At 33.4% G+C, this 24419-nt stretch overlaps 1 protein-coding gene and 1 long non-coding RNA gene across 4 annotated transcripts; one reads left to right on the top strand and one right to left on the bottom strand.

Moving 5' to 3' along the window:
• Window positions 1–9: 9 nt before the first annotated feature.
• On the top strand, window positions 10–22315 carry LOC106075776 (uncharacterized). 3 transcript variants are annotated; one of them, XM_056015859.1, is made up of 16 exons: window positions 10–99; window positions 3648–3748; window positions 4883–4997; window positions 5715–5823; window positions 6136–6287; window positions 7619–7736; window positions 8354–8421; window positions 10539–10612; window positions 11586–11776; window positions 12705–12792; window positions 14694–14824; window positions 15323–15564; window positions 16620–16722; window positions 16996–17119; window positions 18079–18186; window positions 18614–22315. In XM_056015859.1, exons 2-16 carry the CDS (start codon window positions 3679–3681, stop codon window positions 18775–18777), a joined length of 1857 nt encoding a protein of 618 aa, XP_055871834.1. In that variant the 5' UTR covers window positions 10–99; window positions 3648–3678; the 3' UTR covers window positions 18778–22315. The 3 variants fall into 3 exon arrangements, with proteins under 3 accessions (XP_055871834.1, XP_055871836.1, XP_055871837.1); XM_056015861.1 differs by having other exon boundaries at window positions 69–112; XM_056015862.1 differs by lacking the exon at window positions 10–99 and adding an exon at window positions 182–200.
• Window positions 20977–23383, bottom strand: LOC129923677 (uncharacterized). The gene is made up of 3 exons (XR_008775677.1): window positions 23243–23383; window positions 22056–22173; window positions 20977–21099 (listed from the first exon to the last, which is right to left on the bottom strand). It is a non-coding gene; the product is annotated as an uncharacterized LOC129923677 (long non-coding RNA).
• Window positions 23384–24419: the final 1036 nt, after the last annotated feature.

Genomic DNA, 24419 nt, shown 5'->3' with positions numbered 1-24419 from the left:
ATATATAGGTAAGCATAAATAGCTGTTTCCGGTTTTTATTATAATGTAAACAATCGATCAATCTTTGAATCTATCATCTTGGACGTAGAATCTAGCATTGTATGTAGATCTGGTAGATCTATAGAAATCTAGTTAGGGGTCTAGATCTAGATCTTGTGACTTGTCTTTGAATTTAAACATTCAGACTCTAACACTCTTAGGTTATCTGTGTCAGTGTGTCAGATGATACTTGAATGAACACTTGTGAATCATGAATGAATCATAATTATGATAATTTATCATTGAATGTATTTTATGTATTATAATTATGTGAAATGAAATGTAACATGTTCAGTTGCATCAAATGATTAATGATCAATCTCAAAAAAGTAGATCTAGTCAAAGTTCAAGTTGCATGACAATCACAATTCTTAATTTTAATGATAAATATTATTATTATTATAAAATAATAATGATGTTAAATTAATTAAATTATTATTAAATAGATCTAGATTTAGAATCTAGTATACAGTACAGCATATAGATTATAGATCAAAGTCAACTGTAAAATAAAGATATGTAATGCAATGTAGATCTAATATACATAGATCTAGTAAAGTGCGAAGATAGATCAGACCCAATTTGTATAGTATATATATATCTAGTATAACTAGTTACTAGAGTCTATAAGTATTAGTATAGATAGAGGTTCGATCGCCGATTGGTTCACTTTTTATTGCTAAAACTTTTTTATTTGAATGTTTACCAAATTACTATAGTAGTTTATAAATAAATAAATTTAATCCAGACATTACATGAACTCGGACACTCACTGTTTTTGTGGTCATTAAATCTTTATTTTAAGAAAAAAGAATTTCAAATTTGTAAGTCAGGTTGTTGTTTTTTCCTATGTTACCTCTTCCTAGGGTTAAGACTATTTTTTTATTGGCTAAGTCTATGCTAATGAGCCCGGCAATATTTATTCTGTTTTTGGAGCTGATTTATTTGATTCATAAACCAAGTTGTTTGATTCCATACTTTGAAATTTTGGCCTGTAGGTGTCCGAATAGCATAAACTACTCTAGTTATTACTACTATATTGCTACTGTGCATGCACCTTTTTTCTTCACTTCCGACACATACTATTTCCTTTTCTTTGTAAAAGGCTAAGTTCATGCTGAGGTTAAACTCAAGAGGTGTGGAATTATTATTTTTTACTACCCGGTAGTGAAGGAAATAAGTCATAGTCATGGGCTTATGCTATTTTTAAGTCTGATGGCTCATTAGCTCAAAGAGACTATTTGAAGTTGTGGAGCATGGGAAATGTGGCAGTAGATGGTGTTCTTGCGCTTGAGTAAAAAGAAAATGACTTCATAGTGAAAATTAAAGATTAAAAAATGTTTTAGATATATATATTTTCTTTAGTCTGCTCGAGCCTTCCATCAGCCCCATTGAGCTTACTAACTAGGGGAGAAATCCAGTCGAGGAAAAGTACGCTTGGCAAACCCACCCTACACCTCTTTGACCTCATATTTAATTTTAACTAAGCCTAGTGATACATTTCATCATATATCTAGTTTTATAGACAAAAGGAAGAGGAATTCAGAGATACCATCAGTTTTTTCATAGGTCAGACCATTACGGTGATATAAAAATCCAAACATGAAAATTGCTGCTAGTAGGCTTAATTCGATCGAACTTCGCACTTTACTCTATGTAACAAAGTGATCTGAAAGGGTGTGCCCCTTTAACATTAAAAAAAAATGCAATTTTGTTAATTTGAATAAGATCTACTCTAGCTTTTAATATTATTATATTATAGATCTTGGTCAACCCATGTCGTTACCATCCATAAACCAAAAAATATATTTTTTTTTAAAACTAAAATATATGCATATTAAAAAAGTTGAAAATGAGAAATGTATCTATAAACTTATTACTTTCTTCTAAAATACGGCCTGCTTTTAGATATGTATCATTATTATCCTTGTCTGGGGCCTCTACTGACTTAAATCTGGCCCTGCCTAAATCTATATATATATGCATAATATTATTAAGATGTTTGCAGGATATATTTATATATCTATAATATAAAGCATTAAGTAAGGCATATAGAATAGAAATCAAAACCATTTGACCAATCTTAATAAAACATAAATGTTCCTTTGGGTACTAACTGGAACAGTAACGGATGTAAAAAAGTCCTAAAACAAGCTTGAGACCCTCAAAAAAAAAGTTGCCCAACTCTTTGAAAGTATTACTTTTTCATGGATCTATGTTATATAGCCATTTTTACATGAGACAAGACCGAAAGGATCTATAGATTTAATTTTAAGAACTACACTTTGCAAAGATAGGTTTTTACTTTGACACATGAAAATACAAAATATAGCCCATTGATCTCATTATTTAAAACAATTAACCTTGAAATTTGTGTTTCAAAAGCATTTTAACATAAATTCGTTCCTTATATCTGCAAATTTAGACGTCCTTATGTACTTCATATCCCATTCATCGCTATTGGTGATTTCATTAGACAAGACTGAAAGGTTACGCATGAGCAGAAATTAAAAATTCTCAAAACCAAGATCTACTACATCTATTTCAAGTCTAAGATGATATTTTTTTTAATTTAACACATGAACGTACAAAATGTAGTCTATTCATTTCATTATTTAATAAAATCAACCTTTAAATTTGTGTTTCAAAAAACTTTTTTACATAAATTTGTTCGCTATAGCTGTGAAATGTGACTTAAGTCGCGTTGACATACATTTTAATAGTTCCATTCAAGTGTCACGCACAACTAACATGTGCTATGTAAAGACACAATGATTGGACAGGCAAGATGAAGTCCTATATGGGGGAAATTAAATATACTAACTTACAATTATTAATAAGCTTATTGAGCCCTTGAATTCACTTTTATAATCTATAGATCTACATCTATTATAATAGTATCTAGACTCTAGGTCTAGATTTAAATATATATAGGTCTACAAGCAAATGTTTTTATTAAAAAAATGTTTTTTAATAGCTCCATTCATACTATTTTTACATTCACATTCGCTTTAGTTATAAACATTATTATTTTGTACCATTGTTTCTAATACACTATATATCAGTGAGACGCAAATTAAGACCCGCTTGTAATATATGGGTAACATATAATATATATATTTGTTTAAAAGAAAAGTATTTGATAAAATGAAATTATGTTGTTTATATATTGTCTAAAAAAAAAAGAAGCATGAACATTTTTACAAAGCTGATATCAATTCTGTTTCACTATCTGTCTGTCTGTCTGGTGATAAGTCTAAACCTGTTATTTCTCCCACACCCATTCTCGGATCCAGTTGAAACTGCACAATTTACAATTATTCATTGGAGAAGACAATTAAAAAAAAAAAATAACCAATTAGTCTATTAATTACTGGTATTTAATTATTTTGCTTGATATCAGGAAAGGGAAATTAACTCTTTAGTATTCACAGATATGGCTAAATATTTTGGGTTTTGTCTCCTTGTTTATATTTACACGTTTTTTTTTTCCCACACCCATTCTTAGATGAAGTTGAAACTTTAACCAAAAATGAAGTATTTTTATATTTTGCTTGTTTTAACACTGATGTTGTCTTTGATAAAAGTAATATTGTTTTTATTTTAAGGTAACCAGCCAGAAATACTTTACCAGGCATAATGGAATCTATTGAGCAGCCTTTTGACAGCATTACACGTATAGTTCATGATATGCCAGATATAGGAATGAGTATGTATTTCATCTCATTCTGTCAAGTTTACTAGAAGTGTTGACATGTTTATTCAGTGTGAAAACATGCACCATATGGCTTATTCGCATGGACTAAAACCATTATTAAAATTTTATTTAACCCGTCTTAAATGTAAAATACCTGATTCTAATGAGAATTAGTCTGCGCTGAATTTTCAAATGCATTCTATGTACCAATGGAAATTTTTTTTTTCATTGTTCTGATTACACATAATCTTTTTAGGTTTCTGACCATTGAACTAATCTCTTGCACTAGCCCTAAAGATGGGTAAAATAGTTGTATTTTTTTAAATTAAAAATTGATTTTGTATGGTGCCTTTTTCTTGCTGTATTGTGACAATGTGCTCTGGGCTAATCATTTTTATCAACATTTAAGATAAAACACAACTTAGCTTGAGTTGGGATTTAAACTAGAGTCCCTCTTGACAGTTTTGTGGTTTTTGCTTCTTGGCCACTTATCCCACTCTATTCAGGACATTATGGTCTGCTAAATTTATTTACAAAATATAATAATGACAGCTGGGGTAGAGTGGGTATCTAAATTGGTCCTGGCATTTACTATGCATTCTGGCCCACAAATAGCAATTTATCTGATCTGCACATATCTCTTTAGTCTTATAACTCTTTTTCTCCTAATTGACAATACCATTGTTGATTTGAACTCATTAAATTAATGTTAGATTTTATAAACTTTACTTTGTCTTATATTAAAAGAGCATTGATTCCATTTAAATTTTACACCAAATAAAACATTTTCTGATAACAAACAAAAAAATTATTGAAACTTAATCATAACAGAGTAGTGAAATACTACTAAGCAAAATAAAGAATCGTATCAAAGCTTGTAAAATAATTACAGAGAAAAAGAGTTAATTCAGTTCACAGTGGTCCCACCAGCCCATTAGGTGCAAATTCCAACATGACCAGTGTGTCCCTGAATGATAGTCATGTGACTATATTGCTTGCTTGGAAGACAAAACATTGCACTGAACAATTTTTTGTTATTGACTTGTTTGTTTTATTATGTGTTTTTTGTCGAATCGATTTTATAAATATCATATTGTTCATAATTATAGATGCAAAATTATCTAAGCCAGTGATTTTCTTCTCTAGATGATAAAACTGGATTGATTGAAACTGACAGACCAGGGAAACCAATCCACAATGGAGATAGCCCTGGTGCTGAGTCATCTCCTTTACACCAGTTGAAAACTACCAACAGCATACTGTAAGTCATTCAGATATTGAAACTTCTTTTAGCTGGCTACGTCTTACCACCGTAAGAAAAATGAAACATATCTAATGTACTAAAAGTGGAATAAAGAACATATAGCTGCTAACATTAAAAAAAACTGTTCATGTAATATAATGATTTAAAATTATGAGATAAAATAAGTTCTTGAAAACTTGAATAATGCACAAAGAGACATTTTTTATTTATATTATTTACTATGTTGGGAATAACACTTATTTTGTTTTCTTTTCCCTCTGTGTTGAAGCTTGAAGATTAAATATTGGGTGAATTTTTACTGATCCTATCACTTGTCTGGACCAGTTGGGAAAGGGAGGGGAAAAAAAGGTTATCTGGGTGAATTTTTACTGTGATCGCTTTTTCAATGTATGAAAAAAAATATATGACTTGAATTAGAACTCTGGATTCAAGGGGACTAATTCCACCACATATGTCAAGTACAATCTCTTTCCCTTGTTCAATACCAAACAAAATAATTAATTACAGATAGTTAATTAACTTATTGGTCAATTTTTTAAACTGATTCTTTGTCAGGTAAAAGAATTAATTGTGCAAAATTTCAAGTTGATCTGAGATTGGGTGTGGGAGAAATAATGTTCACAAACTTTTTACCAGACAGACAGAGCTTTGTAAAACAATGCTAAATTTGTTCTTGTGTAATTAAATGTTCATAATTTCTATTTTAATATACAGGTATGGACCTCAAAATAGAGGGCTGCGTGTCATTATCGTTTCTGCCATTGTATTCTCTGTAGCCATCACCATTGCTTTGATTCTAACTATCTACTTAGAGCCGAAGCAGGTTGGTACAACTATAGTAAAGTAATCTCAAATTAACCTAAGGTATTATTAATGTATTCTATTTTGGTTTTAATGATTATGCATTTTAAAAAAATCTTATTAAACAAGTTTTCAGACACATACAAGATACATGGACATTTTAAAATCTTTTATTCACAGGGAGTCAAAGGGAAAAAAGGGTCTGAGGAAAATAAAATTATTATTCATTGCACTTATGCATTAATTTTCTTATGCCTTGTCTCTGTATGACTATGACGTAAAAGAATCTATCTTTTAGAGCTTAGTCTATCATTTTTTGTATTTTCTGATTCAGGTTCATGGCCATGCTGCCGTAGCCTGTGAAGATGTACGCTGCAGTGACATTGGCTTGAGCATCCTTAAAGATGGTGGAAATGCTGTGGATGCTGCAGTGGCAACTGCCTTTTGTCTTGGAGTAGTTAATCCTGCTCATTCTGGGATCGGCGGGTAGGCATGACATTGACTACTAATGTTGTTGTTTTTTTTTGTCTAATATGAATAGAGTTTTTTTTTAATATCTTGAGAATATTGTTATAACTCTTGTCTACGTGGATAGGGGTAATTGTGTGTGTAAATAGCAGACACAAATTACACAGGCCAGGCTAGTTGAGTGGTCAACTATAATGAGTGGCTGAATGGTTAAGCACTTGGCATCCGAACCTGGGGTCTTGGGTTTGAATCTCAGTGCAGACTGGGATTTTGAATTTGGGATTTTTAGGGCTAAAGAAACCATGGGAACCTCCTTACATGTTTTAATACTTATATAGCTTTAATGGTGTTTAGTTGTTGGCTACATATTAAAACTGAAATATTAAACCAGAGGGGATGTAATCATCTGTGGTTAATTTATTGCAGTTTTGCTATTACACCACCAAAAAAGTACTCATTTTTATCAGCCCCCGAAAGGGGAAAAGACGCTAATAGTTTTGTGTGAAATGTCTGTCTGTTTGTCCATCCCCCCTGTTTAGATCTCGTAAACTAGAAAAGATAGTGAAAATCCGACATCATAATATTTTAGTCATATTCAAAGTTCTGATGCAACTGCTACTTTTTTCTTTTCTAAAAGTGAAAAATCAATTTTTTAAATCACTTATGCAGGCAGTTTTTTTCTTAAAAATACACCACTTTTACAACTATTCACTATTAATAGTAACAAACACTGGAGGCTCTTTAGTAGGGGAGATGCCTATTTTCCATATTTTTAACACATTTAAGAAAAATGGTTTTAGATTTTTTTGTCAAAAAAAATTTTTTTTTACATTTTTATTGCTACGTTATGTAAGTTCTGTCCTACAAATTTACTACATTTACTAAAAATAAATGTTTACTTTTTTTTTAAGAGAAAAAAATCATATTAGGTATACATATAAGTTAGACATAATTTAAAACAACAATTAATAAATAGTTTTTCATATTATTGCGTGAACTACATTGTCAATCCATATCCATAGAACACTTAACTAAAGGAATTTTTTTTTTACAGAAATGTTTTTCTCTTTTTTTTAGGATTTGAATAAGAGATCGACCCTTTACAAAACAATTAGATCAATTAGATATTCATTATAAGACGTCACTTAAGCCACGTTCACATCTAACTTCACATTCACTTTCATCTGTCATTTGTCTTTGATCGAATTTCATTCTGATGTCCTTTCTGAAAATATTGAAACCTGCCTTTTTACCTGCTTGGGTGGACCACTTTGGGGGCTGATTTAGAGTTCATGTTTCCACTCAAACTGTCAAACCCTAACCTTGTTTTTTGTTTAAATATATTTTAGAGGAGGATTTGGTCTAGTTCATGACCATAAGTATAAACTCTCCTGGGCTTACAACTTTAGGGAAGCAGTTCCTGCAAAGTTGGCACTCGATGAACTGAATGTTCCAAACAAAGAAAAGGTAAAGTGGATTTCTTTTTTTTTCTTTTTCAGCATAATTTTTAGAGTTTTTACATATTTACAAGTTACTCCATTTTTTTTTTTTTATTTCAAAGATGTTTAATATTTATTAATAAAAACAAAATAGATTTTGCTTTTTTTTTTTTTAAATTTAAATTATACTTTTTTTTTTATGTTGAGAAAAAAAAAATGAGTATCGTCATTTAAAACATCTTTACAGAAGCATTTTTTGTATGCAAATTTAATGTCCACATGTAAAGGTAAACACAATACTCTTTCTATTTGTGGCATAACAGTAACAACTTTTTAAGATTTACTGTTGATGATTATACAGATACTTAGTACTGATTATTGTCCAAATGCAATAAAATTATAATTAAAGTTTTTTAATAATGTATTCTTCTTCTTCTTTGACCCCAGAAAATTTGTCTGGACTGATTCTCTATACTCTATGTCACTCGAATGCCATTCTTGACCTTTAGTTACATTCATTCTATCAACATATTTACTCATTGTATGGTGTCACCATCTTTGCCAAGTAATAATTATAATGCTTTAGTTTCACTCATGTACCATAATGCTAGGCTTTAAATGTAGTAACACACTGTTTACTTTCAGAGCATCAAATCAGCTGGCGTGCCAGGGCTTGTTAAAGGCTTGCATGTTATACACAAACAGCATGGCCAGTGAGTATTCTGTGACATGTACCAGTGTTGTTGGATGAACATAGCTTACACTTTGCTGTCAGCACTGAAATGCAGAGTTCAAATTATGCTCTCTGTGTGCCCTTCAAAATATTTTTGATCATGGTGTATAATGGAAAAATCATTTTGAATTTTGTTGCAAAATTTTGTATCAGAATATTGATTACACTTAGACTTACTTACTTAGAACCTCCCCTGACATTATGAGCAGGGGGGGGGGGGGGGCAAGCTCTCACCACAGAGATTAGAGAGTCACTGGTGACTTTCACTTTTCCAGCTACTGCATGTGCATTGTATATCTTCTAAGAAGGTATGACACTATGTTAGACATGGACAACACCGTTTTTGCTTTCATCTTTTCAGCCTCCATGTTATGGCTGCTGTTGGTAAATGTATTTTGACTTGTCTAAGAATATGTCATGTGAATCATATATGAAGATCAGTCATCTATATGCTTTGGGGATAAATGCCTGTTTCTGTTAGGAAAGAATTTCTCTATTGGTGATGATCTCAGTATGTTATTCCAAGCATCTTTTTCAGCCATTGCCATTGCATCTTTTTAACTTCTATGGATGACTTAAGTCCTGTAGCCAAAATGCATAACTTAGGTTTCATAGGGATTTATTCAGAGGCTAATTTGGAGTGGGTTTATGTCAAGCTCTCTGTTATATCGTAGATTGTTGTTCTGAGTAGTGCTATATCATCTGCAAAGTTCAGGTCCGTCAGTCGGTAGGATTCACATTATAGGTTACAGAAGGTAGTCTGTTTCATTGCTATTCTCAATACATACATACATTATATCCTTGTTTCATGCCCATCTCAGTGTCTGTTCTGACACAGCAGCTCAATTTCCTGCATAAATGTCATAGGATCTGGATAAACTGTTGCTGGATGCCACATTACTATTTCCCAGAGTGATTCATAAAATAGATCACTATGAAACTAATTTGAAATTCAGGAAACATTTTTAGCCTTTGTACTCAAGGTTTTGCTTGATGATGTTTTGTAGGATGAGAATCTGTTCATCACATGCTCTGCCTCTTCAGAAGCCTCCTTGCTCTTCTCTGTGCCTTGCATCTACAGCCTGTTATAATCTTTGCAGCAGAACTGAGAGGAGGATGATACCTCTCCAATAGTTGTAGTCCTTCACATTGCCCTTATCGGGAAGTTTAACTATTACTCCTTTTTGTCTTCAGGGAGTTCTGATGTATGCCATCACAGACTTTGGGGGTCATTCTATCAATAAAGTATTGTCCTCAGTGTTTGACCATTTCTGCGGACACCATATCTAGCCCTGCTGCTTTTGTTCTTTAATTTTTAGTAGCCCTATAGCTGCAGAAGCTCTTCTGTTATAATTGGATCTTTAATTTAATTTATAAAGTTGAGCCACTCTTCTTCAAGGGTCTATATATTTGCTGGAGCATTGAAGTGGTTCTATAGTGTCATTTGAAATTGTTCTGCCATCTTGCAATCTTTGAATGTGCCCATGTTAATAAGTCAAGGGCATGTGACTTGTTCAACTGGAGTTTGGTCTGAGCCAGATCTACTCCTCTAAGGGTCCACTCCTCTAAGGGACCACATGTCTAACAGTGATGACCTCAACATTGATGACCTCAACATTGATGACCTCAATTGCTTGGAGATGCAATCAATCTTGGTGAACGTTTCTCCATTTGGTTACTGCCATGCCTTTCTTGTGTATTTGTTTATAATCAAATTACCTGTTACCAGCTGACAGGCTGTTGGTTCTACGGAAAGAAAGGAAATGCCCTCCTATATCAATGGTGTTCTCTGCCAAGCTATCTGGTCTCAGTACAGTATTCGAAGCCAGTTCTGATTTGAGTAATGAAGTCTCCCATCAATAAAAAGAGCTTGTGGAAGCTTTTAAAATCTTTGTTTGTCACAAATTATGTGAATATAACTAATAACCAACAGTTGTCTTTAGAAGGTCACAATTGAAGTATATTATTGAGAAAAAGGGGCAATATGGTGCAATATAAAAAGTTAATTGGCATAAACCTGTTCAAAAGTTAGGCATTAAAATCATTCATACAAAACATTATAATAGTGTCGTTACTACATATCTTTTGTTCTTTCAGAATGCCCTGGAAAAAATTGCTAGAGCCTTCAATTGAACTGGCATCTTCTGGTTTCAACATAACTAAAGAATTAGGTAAAAATGGCACAATAATAAATGTTCGGAAACTATTTTCTTTGACATGCTTTGGATGCTCCTTCAGAGTTGAAGATACTCTACTTCCAAGTCCAAACCTCCTGTGGGACAACAGGAGATAACAGAATACAGGGTATAAACCCTGGACCATCAAGATGACTTATGACAGTTTTGGCTGCATATCACACAATCAGGCATTAATGATAGGTTGCATTAGTTATTTTGTTGAATTCATATTTTGTTTTGTTCCTATGTCTATATTTACTTTATAAAATAGATTGTATTAGTTATTTTTTCATATTATATATCTCTGTTATTTAATCTAAATGATGCCGAGGGGTTCATTTTATTTACCTTAATTTATTTGGCCAATGCAAATATCTTGGGTTCATATTCTGACTTGAACCTACATTTTTTAAATAACATTTTTAGATGTGTCCTGGGCTAATTAACAATATGGCCACTGATGTTTAAAACTCTTTAAATGATTTTTTTTGTCTGTTTGCTACATGACCAGTTAGTTAAATAGTCACTTGACTTCTATTATACTGCTGTAATTCTGTCCTGTGCATTGCCCTCCCAATACTGCGCACCATTCAACACAGGACAGAAACAATGTTCAGATGGAAAATCTTGTTTCCCTTTTGTTTGAGTTAACTCCCTTAGAATAACAACAATATAATTTCTAAAGCTCTTTAACCATCTTAGTAGAGTGTCCAGGATTTGAAGGCATTCTATGCAGCCATAGGATCAATTTACCTTGATCGCTTTGTTACTGTCAATCTCTGTCACCTTTAAGTCATGCACATATATTTTACCTTGAATAATCAGACCTTTTAAACTACAGTCTTGTAGATTCTCTGCCTCCAATTATCATCAGATGTTTATGCTAAACCTAAGCTGTTTTTCATAAAGAAAAAGAAACCCTATTTTTTTTCCTTGTTGAACATAATTATTTCCCCTCTTTTCCCAGCTGAATTACTAAAGGCAGTGAATCCTCCTTTCAATGATGCAGAATTAAGGAATCTCTTTATGCGAGATGGAGTCATGAAAGGTGTCAATGACACTGTTATCTGGCCTTCACTTGGTGAAACACTAGGACACATAGCCAATGACCCGGACAGTTTTTATACTGGATCCCTGATGCGAAAGTTTGTGAACACTGTAAGGCACTAGTTATTTATGTTTAGAATACATAATGAATAACCACTTAATATTATTGTTGGCGTCCCTTTTATGCGTCAATCTCAAAGAACGAGAAAAAAGCCTGGGCATTAGCTAAGATGAGAACGGCTTCACCCACACAGCTAATTTGTCCAAAGAATGGCAGGTACCTGATATAGTTTGGGATCAGAGCATGGCAGGTTTAGCTAGGGTGTATCAGTCTTTTGAATGTTTCTGTATAGCCGCAAAACAGCAGAGGTTTTGATTGAGAGTTTTCCTTTCAAGGCTTATACCAGCCCCTCCTGCCTGAATCACTAAATAGTACTGCTGTATAAACAAAGCAAGGTTCCAAAAATGCTTTGTTATTTGGAGTGTACCAATAAATAAGTAATATACAAAAAATTTAAATCATTTCTTGCTCTATGTTATAATAATATTGAAAGTAAACATTCACATTTTATATATTATTGAAAAATAAAGAATTTTAAAAAATTAGCCAGTTTGGGATTCGAACCCATGATATTCCTGTTATTCCACCTGTTACACCACTCTCTGACAACTCAACTAACTGGCCATACTAAAAAAGGTCAAGCATAAATATATAGATGTAAATTTGTAAATAGTATCAAAATGAAATTATGAAAGGGTAACTTACTTTACATTACTATCTAATTGAAATATCTTGGAATTCTAAATAATTCCATTTTAAAAATCTATTTGTACTTCTAAAAATTAGTTCCAAACACACGCATAAGCTGCTATCTATCAGTTGAATCTTTAAATGAAGGTGAGATTGAAAGAGAAAGGTTTGAATGGAAAAAAAATACATTTTTTAACAGAAAATGTTATTTTCTTACAATATTTATAGGTCTCATTCTGATTGATACGTAGATTTTTAAATATAATTCATTATATGTCTTCTACAAAGGTAAAAGAACTTCAAGGATCCATAACTGAAGAAGACATGAAGAACTACACAGTCACTACACCTGAGGTGCTGAAAACAAAATTTAAAGGTCAGACATTTTTTTAAAGAGATTAAGCGATTAATTAGTAGAAGAAATTGAGTTGTAGAGGGCTTTTCTTTTGCCCTTCACTACTTGTAATCTGTCAATCGATTCCAGGGCTAGGCATGGCCTTAATTGTGTCAATGTGCCAAAAACCAAAACTATAAAAAATATCAAATACCAAACCATTCCTCTGATTAAACATAAGTTTTGAAACCTTAATTCTGTAGGCTTCAACAAGGACCTGAACCATAGACCTTTCACTTGGCAACACCACTTAGCCCCACTACAGGTACAGAGTTAAGATCTGGTCATGACAGTGTAACACAACTTAGCCCCACTGCAGGTACAGAGTTAAGATCTGGTCATGACAGTGTAACACAACTTAGCCCCACTACAGGTACAGAGTTAAGATCTGGTCATGACAGTGTAACACAACTTAGCCCCACTACAGGTACAGAGTTAAGATCTGGTCATGACAGTGTAACACAACTTAGCCCCACTGCAGGTACAGAGTTAAGATCTGGTCATGACAGTGTAACACCACTTAGCCCCACTGCAGGTACAGAGTTAAGATCTGGTCATGACATTGTAACACCACTTAGTCCCACTACAGGTACAGAGTTAAGATCTGGTCATGACAGTGTAACACCATTTAGCCCCACTACAGATACTGAGTTAAGATCTGGTCATGACAGTGTAACACAACTTAGCCCCACTGCAGGTACAGAGTTAAGATCTGGTCATGACAGTGTAACACCACTTAGTCCCACTGCAGGTACAGAGTTAAGATCTGGTCATGACAGTGTAACACCACTTAGTCCCACTGCAGGTACAGAGTTAAGATCTGGTCATGACAGTGTAACACCACTTAGTCCCACTGCAGGTACAGAGTTAAGATCTGGTCATGACAGTGTAACACCACTTAGCCCCACTACAGGTACAGAGTTAAGGCCTGGTCATGACAGTGTAAAACATTTACGCTGAATGATGTTAAAACAAGTCACTTTTATTCTTATCTTATAAAATACAGACGTTACTTCAGAAAAGCAGATGATTTCGTTCTGTTTTGTTATTAAATTATTTATTTAAATGTAAAAAAAAACAAAAGAAATGATAATCGATTTTCGTAGGGACAAGAAGGAAAATGATATTGTTTCTGTAGCTGGAGAGACTATTGAAATTGTGCAAACCTTTAAATACCTTGGTACTATCCTAGACAATAAACTAAATTTTACTGCAAATACTGATTATATCAGCAAAAAAGGGCAGCAAAGATTACGACTACTAAGAAAACTGTCCTCGTTTAATGTTAGCGAAAAGGCCTTGGCAATGCCTTATCACGCTCACATCTGCAATATTTTAAGTTTCAATATCACTGCCTGGTATGGCAATCTGAGTATTAAAAATAAAAATAAACTTAATAGAATCCTAAATGCTGCTGGCAAAATCATTGGCAAAAAACAAACCCCATTTGGGCAGTTGTTTGAGACAAACATCTATAAAAAAGCTAACAAGATCCTCGAAATAAAGAATCACCCTTTGTGTCAGGATTTTGTGATTTTACCATCACAAAAGAGATACAAGACACCGATAGCAAAGACAAACAGACACAAACACTCTTTTGTTCCCCTGGCAATCAAATCATTAAATAAGAACAATCTGGTTTAAACTTTGTCACATGTAAATTATGAGTGAGTCTGGTGTGAATGTACACTTTGGTTTCTTATAGTTATAATGTTTTTTGTTTGGTGTAATGCACAAATTGTAAGACAAATTTCCTTACGGATAATAAAGATTATTATTATTATTATTATTATTATGTTGTAATGTTATGATAAGTTATAATTGTTGGAACGTGTTTCTTTTTATCTTATTATTTTATTTAAAATTTGGTGTTTCATTGGCAGAGCTCACTGTCGTCAGCTTACCCCCACCAGCTGGAGGAACTCTTGTTGCCTTAATTCTGAAAATGGCTGACACATTAGGCTGGAAAGCCAATCAAGCTAACACCACTCTGGCATACCATCAACTGATTGAGGTAACAAGGTCAATTCTTGTTTTCTCCTTTTAGGCATTACTTAAAAATAAAAAAAATATGTTTCTGTCAGAATAAAACTGGACAAGAAAAATTTCTTATGCAAAAAAATGTTTCTACCATGTGAAACAGGAAATAAGTTGTTTTTTTTTCTGTTTTTGTTTTCTTAAGATTTTTAATTCTTAGTTTTCTTAATTCTTTTAATTTCTTAGTTCAAGGGTGATTTGATCTGTGGCACTTATCTTTCTCACATGATGAAACTTTTATTTTGCACATTGTCTGCCTAGCTGTCTTTGTATCAATTTTAAAAATGTCTACTCCCTTTTTCTGCTTGGCTCTTTTAATTTTTCCAAATCTTATTTTTGTTTTACTTTCAGCAATAAAACATTGGATTCGGAACTATGGCACAATATTTTTAAATAATTTAGATTTTTAAAAAATTGTTTATAAGTTACTTTAATTTACATTTAAAATGTTCTTTTCTCATGAAAAAAACAACAGATCTACAAATTTGTCTACGCCCACCAGTCTTTGTTGGGGGACCCAGCGTTTAACCCTCAGATGTTGAACACCAGCAGAGATCTATTGTCAGATGAGTTTGTTGCTTTCCTTGTGGGGAAGATCAATGATAACACCACATTCAATCAGACGTCTCACTATGGGCCTTTCTCTCCCCAACCCAGTGCAGGGACCTCGCACTTGACTGTGATTGATTCCTCTGAATTGATGGTCTCCATGACTCTGTAAGTGACTTTGGTGACTTAAATTTGGTGAATAGTGATAGAGTGGTAAAGCACTTAGCTTCCAAAACAAGAACTTTTTGTTACCTCTAATGGGGGCCTGACATACATTGGGGAAATAAAGGCAGTGCTGGCCAAGTGACACCCTCATTTAACTGTTGGCCCCTAGAAACAGATGAGATCTACATCATCTACTCTATAGTTTTCAAGATCTGAAAGGAGTACCTTTTTTTTGTGCAAAGATAATGTCACTGTATGTTGACACTCAGTACATAGTGCTGCACTCTGGTAAAACTTTTTATGCTGTTAATCCCAAACTTTATTGGCTTTTTGCCATTCCTTTGGACTCATCTTTGTGAAAAGGAGGAAACTGCTGGATTGGGGGACAACCAAATCTCCAGGCACTCATCTAGTTTCTAGCCATTGCAATGGAATTTAGTTTTGATCCTTAAATGCTGATGCACTGTTACAATAATTGCCTTATCAAGTCTTAAGTTTTAGCTGTACTACAAACTGTTTTAATATTATCAAGAGAATCTCTACAAAAATGTTTAACTTTTAATTAATGAATTATTAATCTGTACAGATATTAAATGTCATTTTATTTTTAATTGCATTCATAATATTTTACATTGCAACTTTGTCTAGTTTGAATAAAATAATATTTTAAATTTTCATTTGAGAATGCATTTCTATTTTCTCTCTGAAATTGGCTACCAGTGCTCTAAATTAAAAAAAAAAAAACTTATTTAAATTAAAAAAAATTTTTTTCCATTAAAGTACATTATGTTTGATTAGTTTTCATGAATTTAAATATAATTTGACATTGCTCCAAGATTGGACATTTACTTTGATGCCATATTTTCCAGACAGAATCTACTGTGGGACATTATATCACAATTTAGTATTTCTCATGGTTCTCATAATTTGTTTACTGGGATCCTGACTTCTTTTGGCATTCAAATCCCCTGGTTTCAAATGCTTATATTCATTGGCAAATATAAATTAACATAAAGTCACTTTCAATACTAAAACATTTTTTTTTATTTACTCTACAGAAGTATAAACTACAATTTTGGCAACCAGATCACTGTTGGGGAAATGGGAATCATACTAAACAACGAACTGCTGGACTTAAATTTGAATAACTTATCACTTCCTGTAATTTGATTTCAATAGATTTTGTTAAAAGTATAATTTCATTTGTAACTCTACATAAATCTACTTTCAAGTTGAAGTTGTGCATATTTATAATTAAAGTTATATTTAGTTAGTCTTTAAAGACCTCTGTTCAAGTTTATTTCTTTTGTTAGTTGTACTAGCTGTTTGGATCTACAAACAAATGAACGAGCAACAACACCTATCATGACTTATCGAAAACTTGCTCATATAATGCAGAGTTATGAGTTTATAATGGATTTGTATTTTTTGCAGAATGGTTTTGCTGGTGGCAAGAGACCCCAGTCCTACATGAGCCCAACAATTCTATTTAATGATGAACATCCTTGTGACCACAGAATTATCATTGGAGGATCTGGTGGAGACAAAATAGTCGCAGGTGATTGTTTCTATTGCATGTCTCTTCTGCATGTGAGTACATCTATCATCATTAGTTCAAGAGTGCTAAGGTAAGGAAAAGGAACAGCTGAAGAACAGAAGTACAACAGCAGCTGTTGGAGAGATTCAAATCAACAACAGCTTCATCTAAAGCCCTTTTGCCAAAATTATGTTGTCCTCTAAATCAAAATCGGCTCAACACCTTAAGATTTATTAGCAAAAAACAAGTTACCATAATCACCTACACAATGAAGATATTTTTATTCAGGGCACCCTGATATTGAATTTTTAAAATACCTCTTCCATTTTGAGGTTAAAGACTTTCTTTTTTTCAGATCAAGCTGAAACTTTACATAATTATTTATTTTACCTGACAACATAAGAATCAATTAAAAAAAAAATTAGTTAATTATCAGTAATAAATGATTTTTTTGGTATCTTCAATAAGGTAAAGAAATTGTAATTGACTGAAGTGGTAGGCTGAATTAGTCCCCTTTATATTGGTCATTGTCTGAGCCTTAGTGAACACAAATCTGAAAAATAGGGCGAGACTAAAGAAACAATAGATAGCTATACAATCTTCCATGTTCATAAGCTCTCCACTAGCAGATTGGTTAGCTTGAGTAGCCTGAGAAGGCTTGAGCCATGACTTCAAATTCAGGTCTTTGCTATTCCTTTTTATTTTTGTAAATGTTTTTTTATTGCTAGTCTAGATTTATTACAACTAATTACACGACTGATCCATTATAATTGATACTAGTATGCTTAATATAAGCTTTGTTTTTTAAAAAAGCATTTTTAAATGTTTTCTTGTTTCAGAATAGTAATATCTTGATAAATGCTATATTTCATGATAAAAGTATTTAAGTTGTAGTCATAGTAAATAACAATATAATAATAATAGACTGGTAATGGACAAGTCATCTTTGTGCTTTACTCACTGTCTCTGTCTTTGACCAGGTGTAGCAGAGTCCATTATTAATGCTGTCGTCTTCAACCAAAACTTGTCCAGTGCAGTATGCTCCCCCAGGGTTCACAATGAACTAACTCCAGTCACATGGTATGAAGGTGAGTTGATCTGTATCCAGAATTATCATACATATCAGCTCAGAGATATCTTGCGCAAGGTTAATTGTGGCGGCTGTTTGTCCTGGGAACACACTGCATTTGTAAAAGTTCAGCACTTTGAGAGGTCAGCCAAAGGTCATTCAGTTTTAGGGACAGCAAGAGTTGACTTAGAATATAATAAAAGTACATCAAGGTTTAACAATGATTGGTTCTACAGCCTCAGCCCTGAAATTCCTATTGGCATGTCAGATGTGGACAAGAACTTAGTTTTTGGTAGTCAAATGCTCTGCAGCTTATAAGAATATAGGTTTTTAGGAATTAAGGTCTTGGTTTAATTTCGACAATGATAATTTATTCATGTGCTTATGTTTTTATGAGAAAGAAAATAAGATAAAAATATTTAGCCTATTTAATCTTCTCTGGTCAGATGGCATCAGTGAAAATATACTCACGGAGCTCAGAGGAAAGAATCACTTCCTAGAGCGTCTTCCCCCTGCAGAATCAGCTGGTATCAATGGCATAGAGAAAACCAATGATGCTATCCTGCCGTATGCAGACTACAGAAAATTTGGTGGAGTTGCGATGTACTGATGATGGACCTCATTGTTGGTGCTATTCATTTGTTACACTTATTCTATATTTATTTGTTTTATGTACAGTTCATGAAGTTTTATATTTGAGGTTGACAAGGTTAAATGTTGGGATAAACTCAAGTGTAGCCACACAATATTTGCTCTTCAGGAAAGGAAAGTAACTCTATCTCAAAGTCTTTAGGTCAGGCTTGTAATGCTGTTGAGTCACCAATGAGGTTGAGAAGTCAAATGATTAAAAAAGAGAAATTTAAATCTTGTCTGGTTCATTAAGGAAAATGGAGAGACCACTTTTTGTTCGCCCTTCTTGAAGCAGGTGACTCAAAACACGAGCCTCAGCTTGGATGAATATTCCTTTGAAAGATCTTCAATTCTTGTGATACACATTTTTTTTCCACAGTTGCATTTTTTTTGTTTTTGTTTTACACTGTGAAATATTTGCAAGTTAATCAATAAAATGGAGGCAAAACTTAAATATCTGTATTTTGTCACTGGAGCAGATTTGTGAAGTGATGCCCACCAGAAGTATACAAGCTTGATTTCTAGATTTAATTAAAAAAATCCTCATAAAATAGTAAACAGGTGTAGTATTTCAATCTTATATTATTATTATTATTGATCAGTGTACATTTTATATTCAAACTATTATTATAGAAATTATTGTGTTATTATTATTTATGTGTAATATTAAGGTCGATTGTTTGTAAATCACTATTTAAATGAACTCCAGCAAAGACATAAATTAATATGTGCTATTAGGTAAACTAATTAAGTTTTTTTTAGAAATTACTTTTCAATCACGTAAAGTACATTTATTGTTGATGGAAAATCATTTGAAACACTAAAATTCCCCAAGCAGTTATCTTTCCTTGGTTCCTGATCATAAAGACTTGCATTACATTGAGGGATGAACTAGAAACAAATGTTTTAAGTTTATTTCATGAAGCTTTGAGTTTTTCAATATTGTTTGTAAGAATCTCAACTCTTTTGATTACTTCATGCTACATCTAGCTAGACTCGTTACACTACTTAGTTTTGCTGTAACTAGAACATTTTGAACACAAAAACAAATGACTTTATTGGATTTTGACATCAGAGAGTGGGCTGGCCTAGATACATTATAAAGGAGGCTGACCTAGATAGATGCCATCAATAAAGGGGCTAGCCTGAATTATGACATCAAGGTGTAGACTGGCCTGAATAGATGACATCAAGGAGTTGGAAAAGGGGGGGAGGGTGTTTCTGCCTAACTAGACAATATAAATCCAGGGAACAAATCAACGGGCGTAGCCGGTGTTTACTTCTAGTAGATCTTTAACAAATATATAATATGAACAGATAACATCAGATGTGATCTGGATATAAGGCATCAGATTTGACCTGGATAGATCACATCATATGTGGTTTGGATAGAAGGCATCAGATGTCGCATGGATAGATGACATCCGATGTGGTCTGGATAGATGACATCAAGACTTAAGTCTGTTTTATTGATCCTTATGGAAATGTGTTGTGATTACAAGGACTCTTTTTACATATAAAGACAACACAACAGAAACATACATATAAATACAACAGACTCAACCTAAAGAGTTCATTCATCGACTACACACAGGCATCTTGGTCCTTTTAATTTTTCCTGATCAACGAGTGGCGTTGATAAAGTCTGACCGATTAAGGAACGAATGAGTTTTTGTACCGCCCTGTTCTTGTCTTGGTTGACAGAAGTCGCCTACCATCTGTTATCAGATTTTGCATAGTCACGCCGTAAAAATGATCTGGTCTGGATAGATGACATAAGGAAGAAGCGGCCTATCCTCCTCCCAGCATGACAGACTGTAGAAATGAAAGAGTCACAACAAATCACAAAATCCATTCTCCCCACAACAAAATAAAAAAAATAACACGGGATCGTACACAAAATGAAGGCAGAAACATTTTATTTGTTGTCATAAGCAAAACTTAATCTTGACATTTTTTGTCCCCCCCCCCCAAAAATGCAACTTGAGGTTCATTTAGTGACTATAGTTTATTGTCCTGTATGTTACGCAGTTTCATCAATGATTTGTATAAATGGTGTCATCAGGAAGCTGTTGTTACTTTTTTTCCTTGTGCAAACTCAAGTAAACAAGGAATCAGATGGCGAATCAATAATTCCATTTATAAATGGAGAGCTTCTTAGCATTCGTGTAGACCCTAAAACAGACTTTGGATTATGTCCATTGATGATTGTAGAACTTTTTGGTGGCTGGAGCACTCTAGATTGAAGTCTTTCTGTTTCAGAATCTCCATTCGTCTGGTCTAAAAGTCTTTGATTTGTTGGCTGTGAAATAAAATAAAAAATGTGAACATTTACATTTGTAGAGCATCGTGTCCATTGGCGGGAAGGAAAGGCTGCCTGGTTTCAGGTTACCCGCCAGAGGGCGGTTCGCGTAGCATTTTACACAAAATATGCACAATAGAAAGACTAACACCATTAGTAAAATCACTAAATGTTGACACTTAAGGGCAGAAGATTAAACATTAAAGTAGCAATACGACATAATATAATAAACCATAGTTTACAAATTAGAAAAACAAAACCTAATAGAATGCTCACAAAGACACGAAGATAAAGGAACATTTCTTATTCCAAATGTTGGGACAAATTCGTACAAGTGATCCTTCTTCCCCAGTGGAGTTAGAGTATGTAATGGTTTGCCTTAATCAGCTAGGAATACCAACGACTTAGCAGAATTTATGTCTCTGATTAACATGCATGTCTAGATTGACACATGAAATGCGTAGGACGTAATTATCTTCTCTTTTGAATTGACGTCTGTAATAAAAGATCTAGTTCCTCCGCAGTATTTCTTTGTCTTACCAGAAGCTTGAGAAAGTCATTTGCTGCTCGAAATAAGCCATCACGCTTTTGGTTTGCATTGAAGAGCTCTCATCAATGAAAATGTGAATGTCTGTGTGTGTGTTTTGTGCAGAGCTCTATAGAAAGTTTGTTGTGTGCTGAGTGTAAAGGTCATGAACTTTTCACTTGTCAAGTAAAGATAAGATAACATTTATTGATCCAATCAAATGGAAATTCGGTTTGACTACAATTGACAACCTCAGCGTAACTACTGTACAATAACAATATAGATGCACATACGAACGACATTCACACACGAAAAACACATACACACACATAAAGGGCACACATTTTCATGCGAAGGATTAAAAAAAAAAGATCAATCGAATTTGTAGTAAATTTCGATTAGAGAATGTAGATTTCTATAAATATCTCACCTTATTGTCAAGAAGGCTTCTTAAGCCTTCCAGATTGAATTTGATTCCAGAAGTTACATCCCAAAAGACAAAACACAGGGCCAGAAAGAAATACAAAATTGTACACTTCATTTTGGATCTGCAAATAAGCTTCATGAAATCAAACAAATCTTTCGGTCTGCAAGACCTAATTAAAACATAACATTGATATATTGTTCGCTGGATACACACATATTTCATTTATGAAAATTCATCTTTAATAAAACAACGCTACAAGTTTATGTACAAAGTGTTTTCATTAATTCATTCTGTCTGTCTGTCAGTTGCAATTATTAACACGTTTTATCTACACGTTATTTCTCCTACACCCATTCTCGGATTAAGTTGGCAGTCTACACAATTATTTACCTTACAAAATGTGTATCAATAAAAAAAAATTGAGCAATTAATTAATTAATCATTGGTAGTTAATTATATTGTTTGGTATCAATAAGGGAAATAGATGTAGCTGTATATATGGAGTTATACCGCCTATTACGTGTTGTACACGTTTTTTCTTCCCCTTATCATTCTCGGACCAAGTTGAAATTTTGCATAATTATTCTAAGACAATACACGAATCAAACAAAAAATTAAACAATTAGTTAATAAATTAGTGGTTATTAATTAATTTTCTTACATGTGAAAAAGGGACCTTATTACTTCTATATTGAGTATATGGCAGTAATGTTGATGTTCTCCCCTTTAGATAACCTTTGTTTTTATAAATTATTTTTGTTCAGTTTAAGCAAAACAAAAAATGCTTATTATCTCTTATATAGGCGAGTGGATACAATTTTGAGACCAAAAGGAAATCTACTTTCGATGAAAGGCGTAGATATCTGACCAGAGGGAAAACAACAGTTACATCTTCGCTAAATGTGCTAAATTTACATCTTCCTTAAATGTGCTAAATTTACATCTTCGCTAAATGTGCTAAATTATGTAGAGTCCATTACAACTTATCCACGTAAAACTAATGTACTTTTTGTACTTTTATAAACTGAAAGTGGTAACATACAAAAGATTGTAGGCCTACTTATGAATATACATAGTTTTTGACCGTTTTAAAAGTAGCGAAGCCATCTAGGGTGGTTTTATGTAGAGCTATTTGGACCTTTAATTTCAATGGAGTTTCTACGTTCAAAACTTGGTTTTAGTCTACTTACATTAATAACAGAGCAGTATCCTTATTGGCCCACTCGTGAGTTGTCTGCAGTAAGCATCCAGACGCTGTAAACGTTTATATCTACTTAGGTCTTCTGACATCTGCGAGAATAAGCCACAAATTGTCTCACAGCTGAAAGTAATACGAAACCTGTCCACAATTTGATATTGTTTTTTTCCTGTACCCCTACAATAACATTCTGACCCAGTGGCGTCACTCTGAACACACCTCTATTTGGATACCATACAAGCTTCAGGAGGTCAGTACGTTTGTTTGGTACCATAGAAGCTTCTGGAGGTCAGTACTTTTGTTTGGTACCATAGAAGCTTCTGGAGGTCAGTACGTTTGTTTGGTACCATAGTAATAATTTTTCTTGAAATTTTATTCAAATTTCGTAAACGTTTTATTTTATTTCACATTTAAAACTTTAAAAAAGCGTTACTCTAAAAATGTGTAGCCCCCCTCCCCCATTTAGTGGGGTGTTACTTGCTGGCAACGGAGGGGCAAGGACAATTTTTTTTCTAGGAAAAAAATCTGCTGTATTAACAATGTAGTTAAAAATTCATATTTGAAAAATATTTTTTTCACCACCATCATCATCTGTCCCTTGATTTTCCTCGTAAAGGTTCTGTGACAGTTCGCGCAACCAAATCCCTCCACTTGTTCCGGTCAGCAGGTGTTCCTATCAGGATATCAAGAGAAGGGCCGGTCCATTCTTTTAGGTTATCCAGCAAGCGTTTCTTTTGGTTGGGGGGGGGGGGCTTTCGTCGTGCTCCTTTCACTGTATCTTGACGGATGACTTTTGACAGTGATTGTTGTCTTACAATACGACCGAACCAGCTCCTGCAGGAGGAGGGGGGCTGGCAAGGATGAAATTATCTTCAAATATGAAGAAACATCCAAAAACATGAATATTGCATGATGCAATTCAAATTTGAAATCGCTGGAAACAAAACACGCAGACGTAGACATGAGTGAAATGTCAAACATACAACTTCCGTTTTAGTGTCGTCTGCAGAAGCACGTGTGTGTGTGTGTCTTGCTCCTCTAATTTTGTGAAATGTAAATACATACTTGAAAGGTAAGGGATGTAACCAAATCTCTTTAATCTAGTATGTTTAATATAGCTGATAACTTGCAATCTACCAGTAATTGTGAGGCCTCGTTACAAGGTTCAG

Source organism: Biomphalaria glabrata, chromosome 17 (assembly GCF_947242115.1).
Source record: "Biomphalaria glabrata chromosome 17, xgBioGlab47.1, whole genome shotgun sequence".
Classification (NCBI taxonomy): domain Eukaryota; kingdom Metazoa; phylum Mollusca; class Gastropoda; family Planorbidae; genus Biomphalaria; species Biomphalaria glabrata.
The sequence above is the reverse complement of the archived record's forward strand: the minus strand, read 5'-3'. Positions and strand labels throughout refer to the sequence as shown.

What these genes read in the sequence shown, in the direction of transcription:
- LOC106075776 (XM_056015859.1), top strand. Translation starts at nt 3,679, where the DNA reads ATGGAATCTATTGAGCAGCCTTTTGACAGCATTACACGTATAGTTCAT. An exon ending in TATGCCAGATATAGGAATGA is followed by an intron (nt 3,749 to 4,882) that starts GTATGTATTTCA and finishes TTTCTTCTCTAG; the next exon opens with ATGATAAAACTGGATTGATT. An exon ending in TGGAGACAAAATAGTCGCAG is followed by an intron (nt 17,120 to 18,078) that starts GTGATTGTTTCT and finishes GTCTTTGACCAG; the next exon opens with GTGTAGCAGAGTCCATTATT.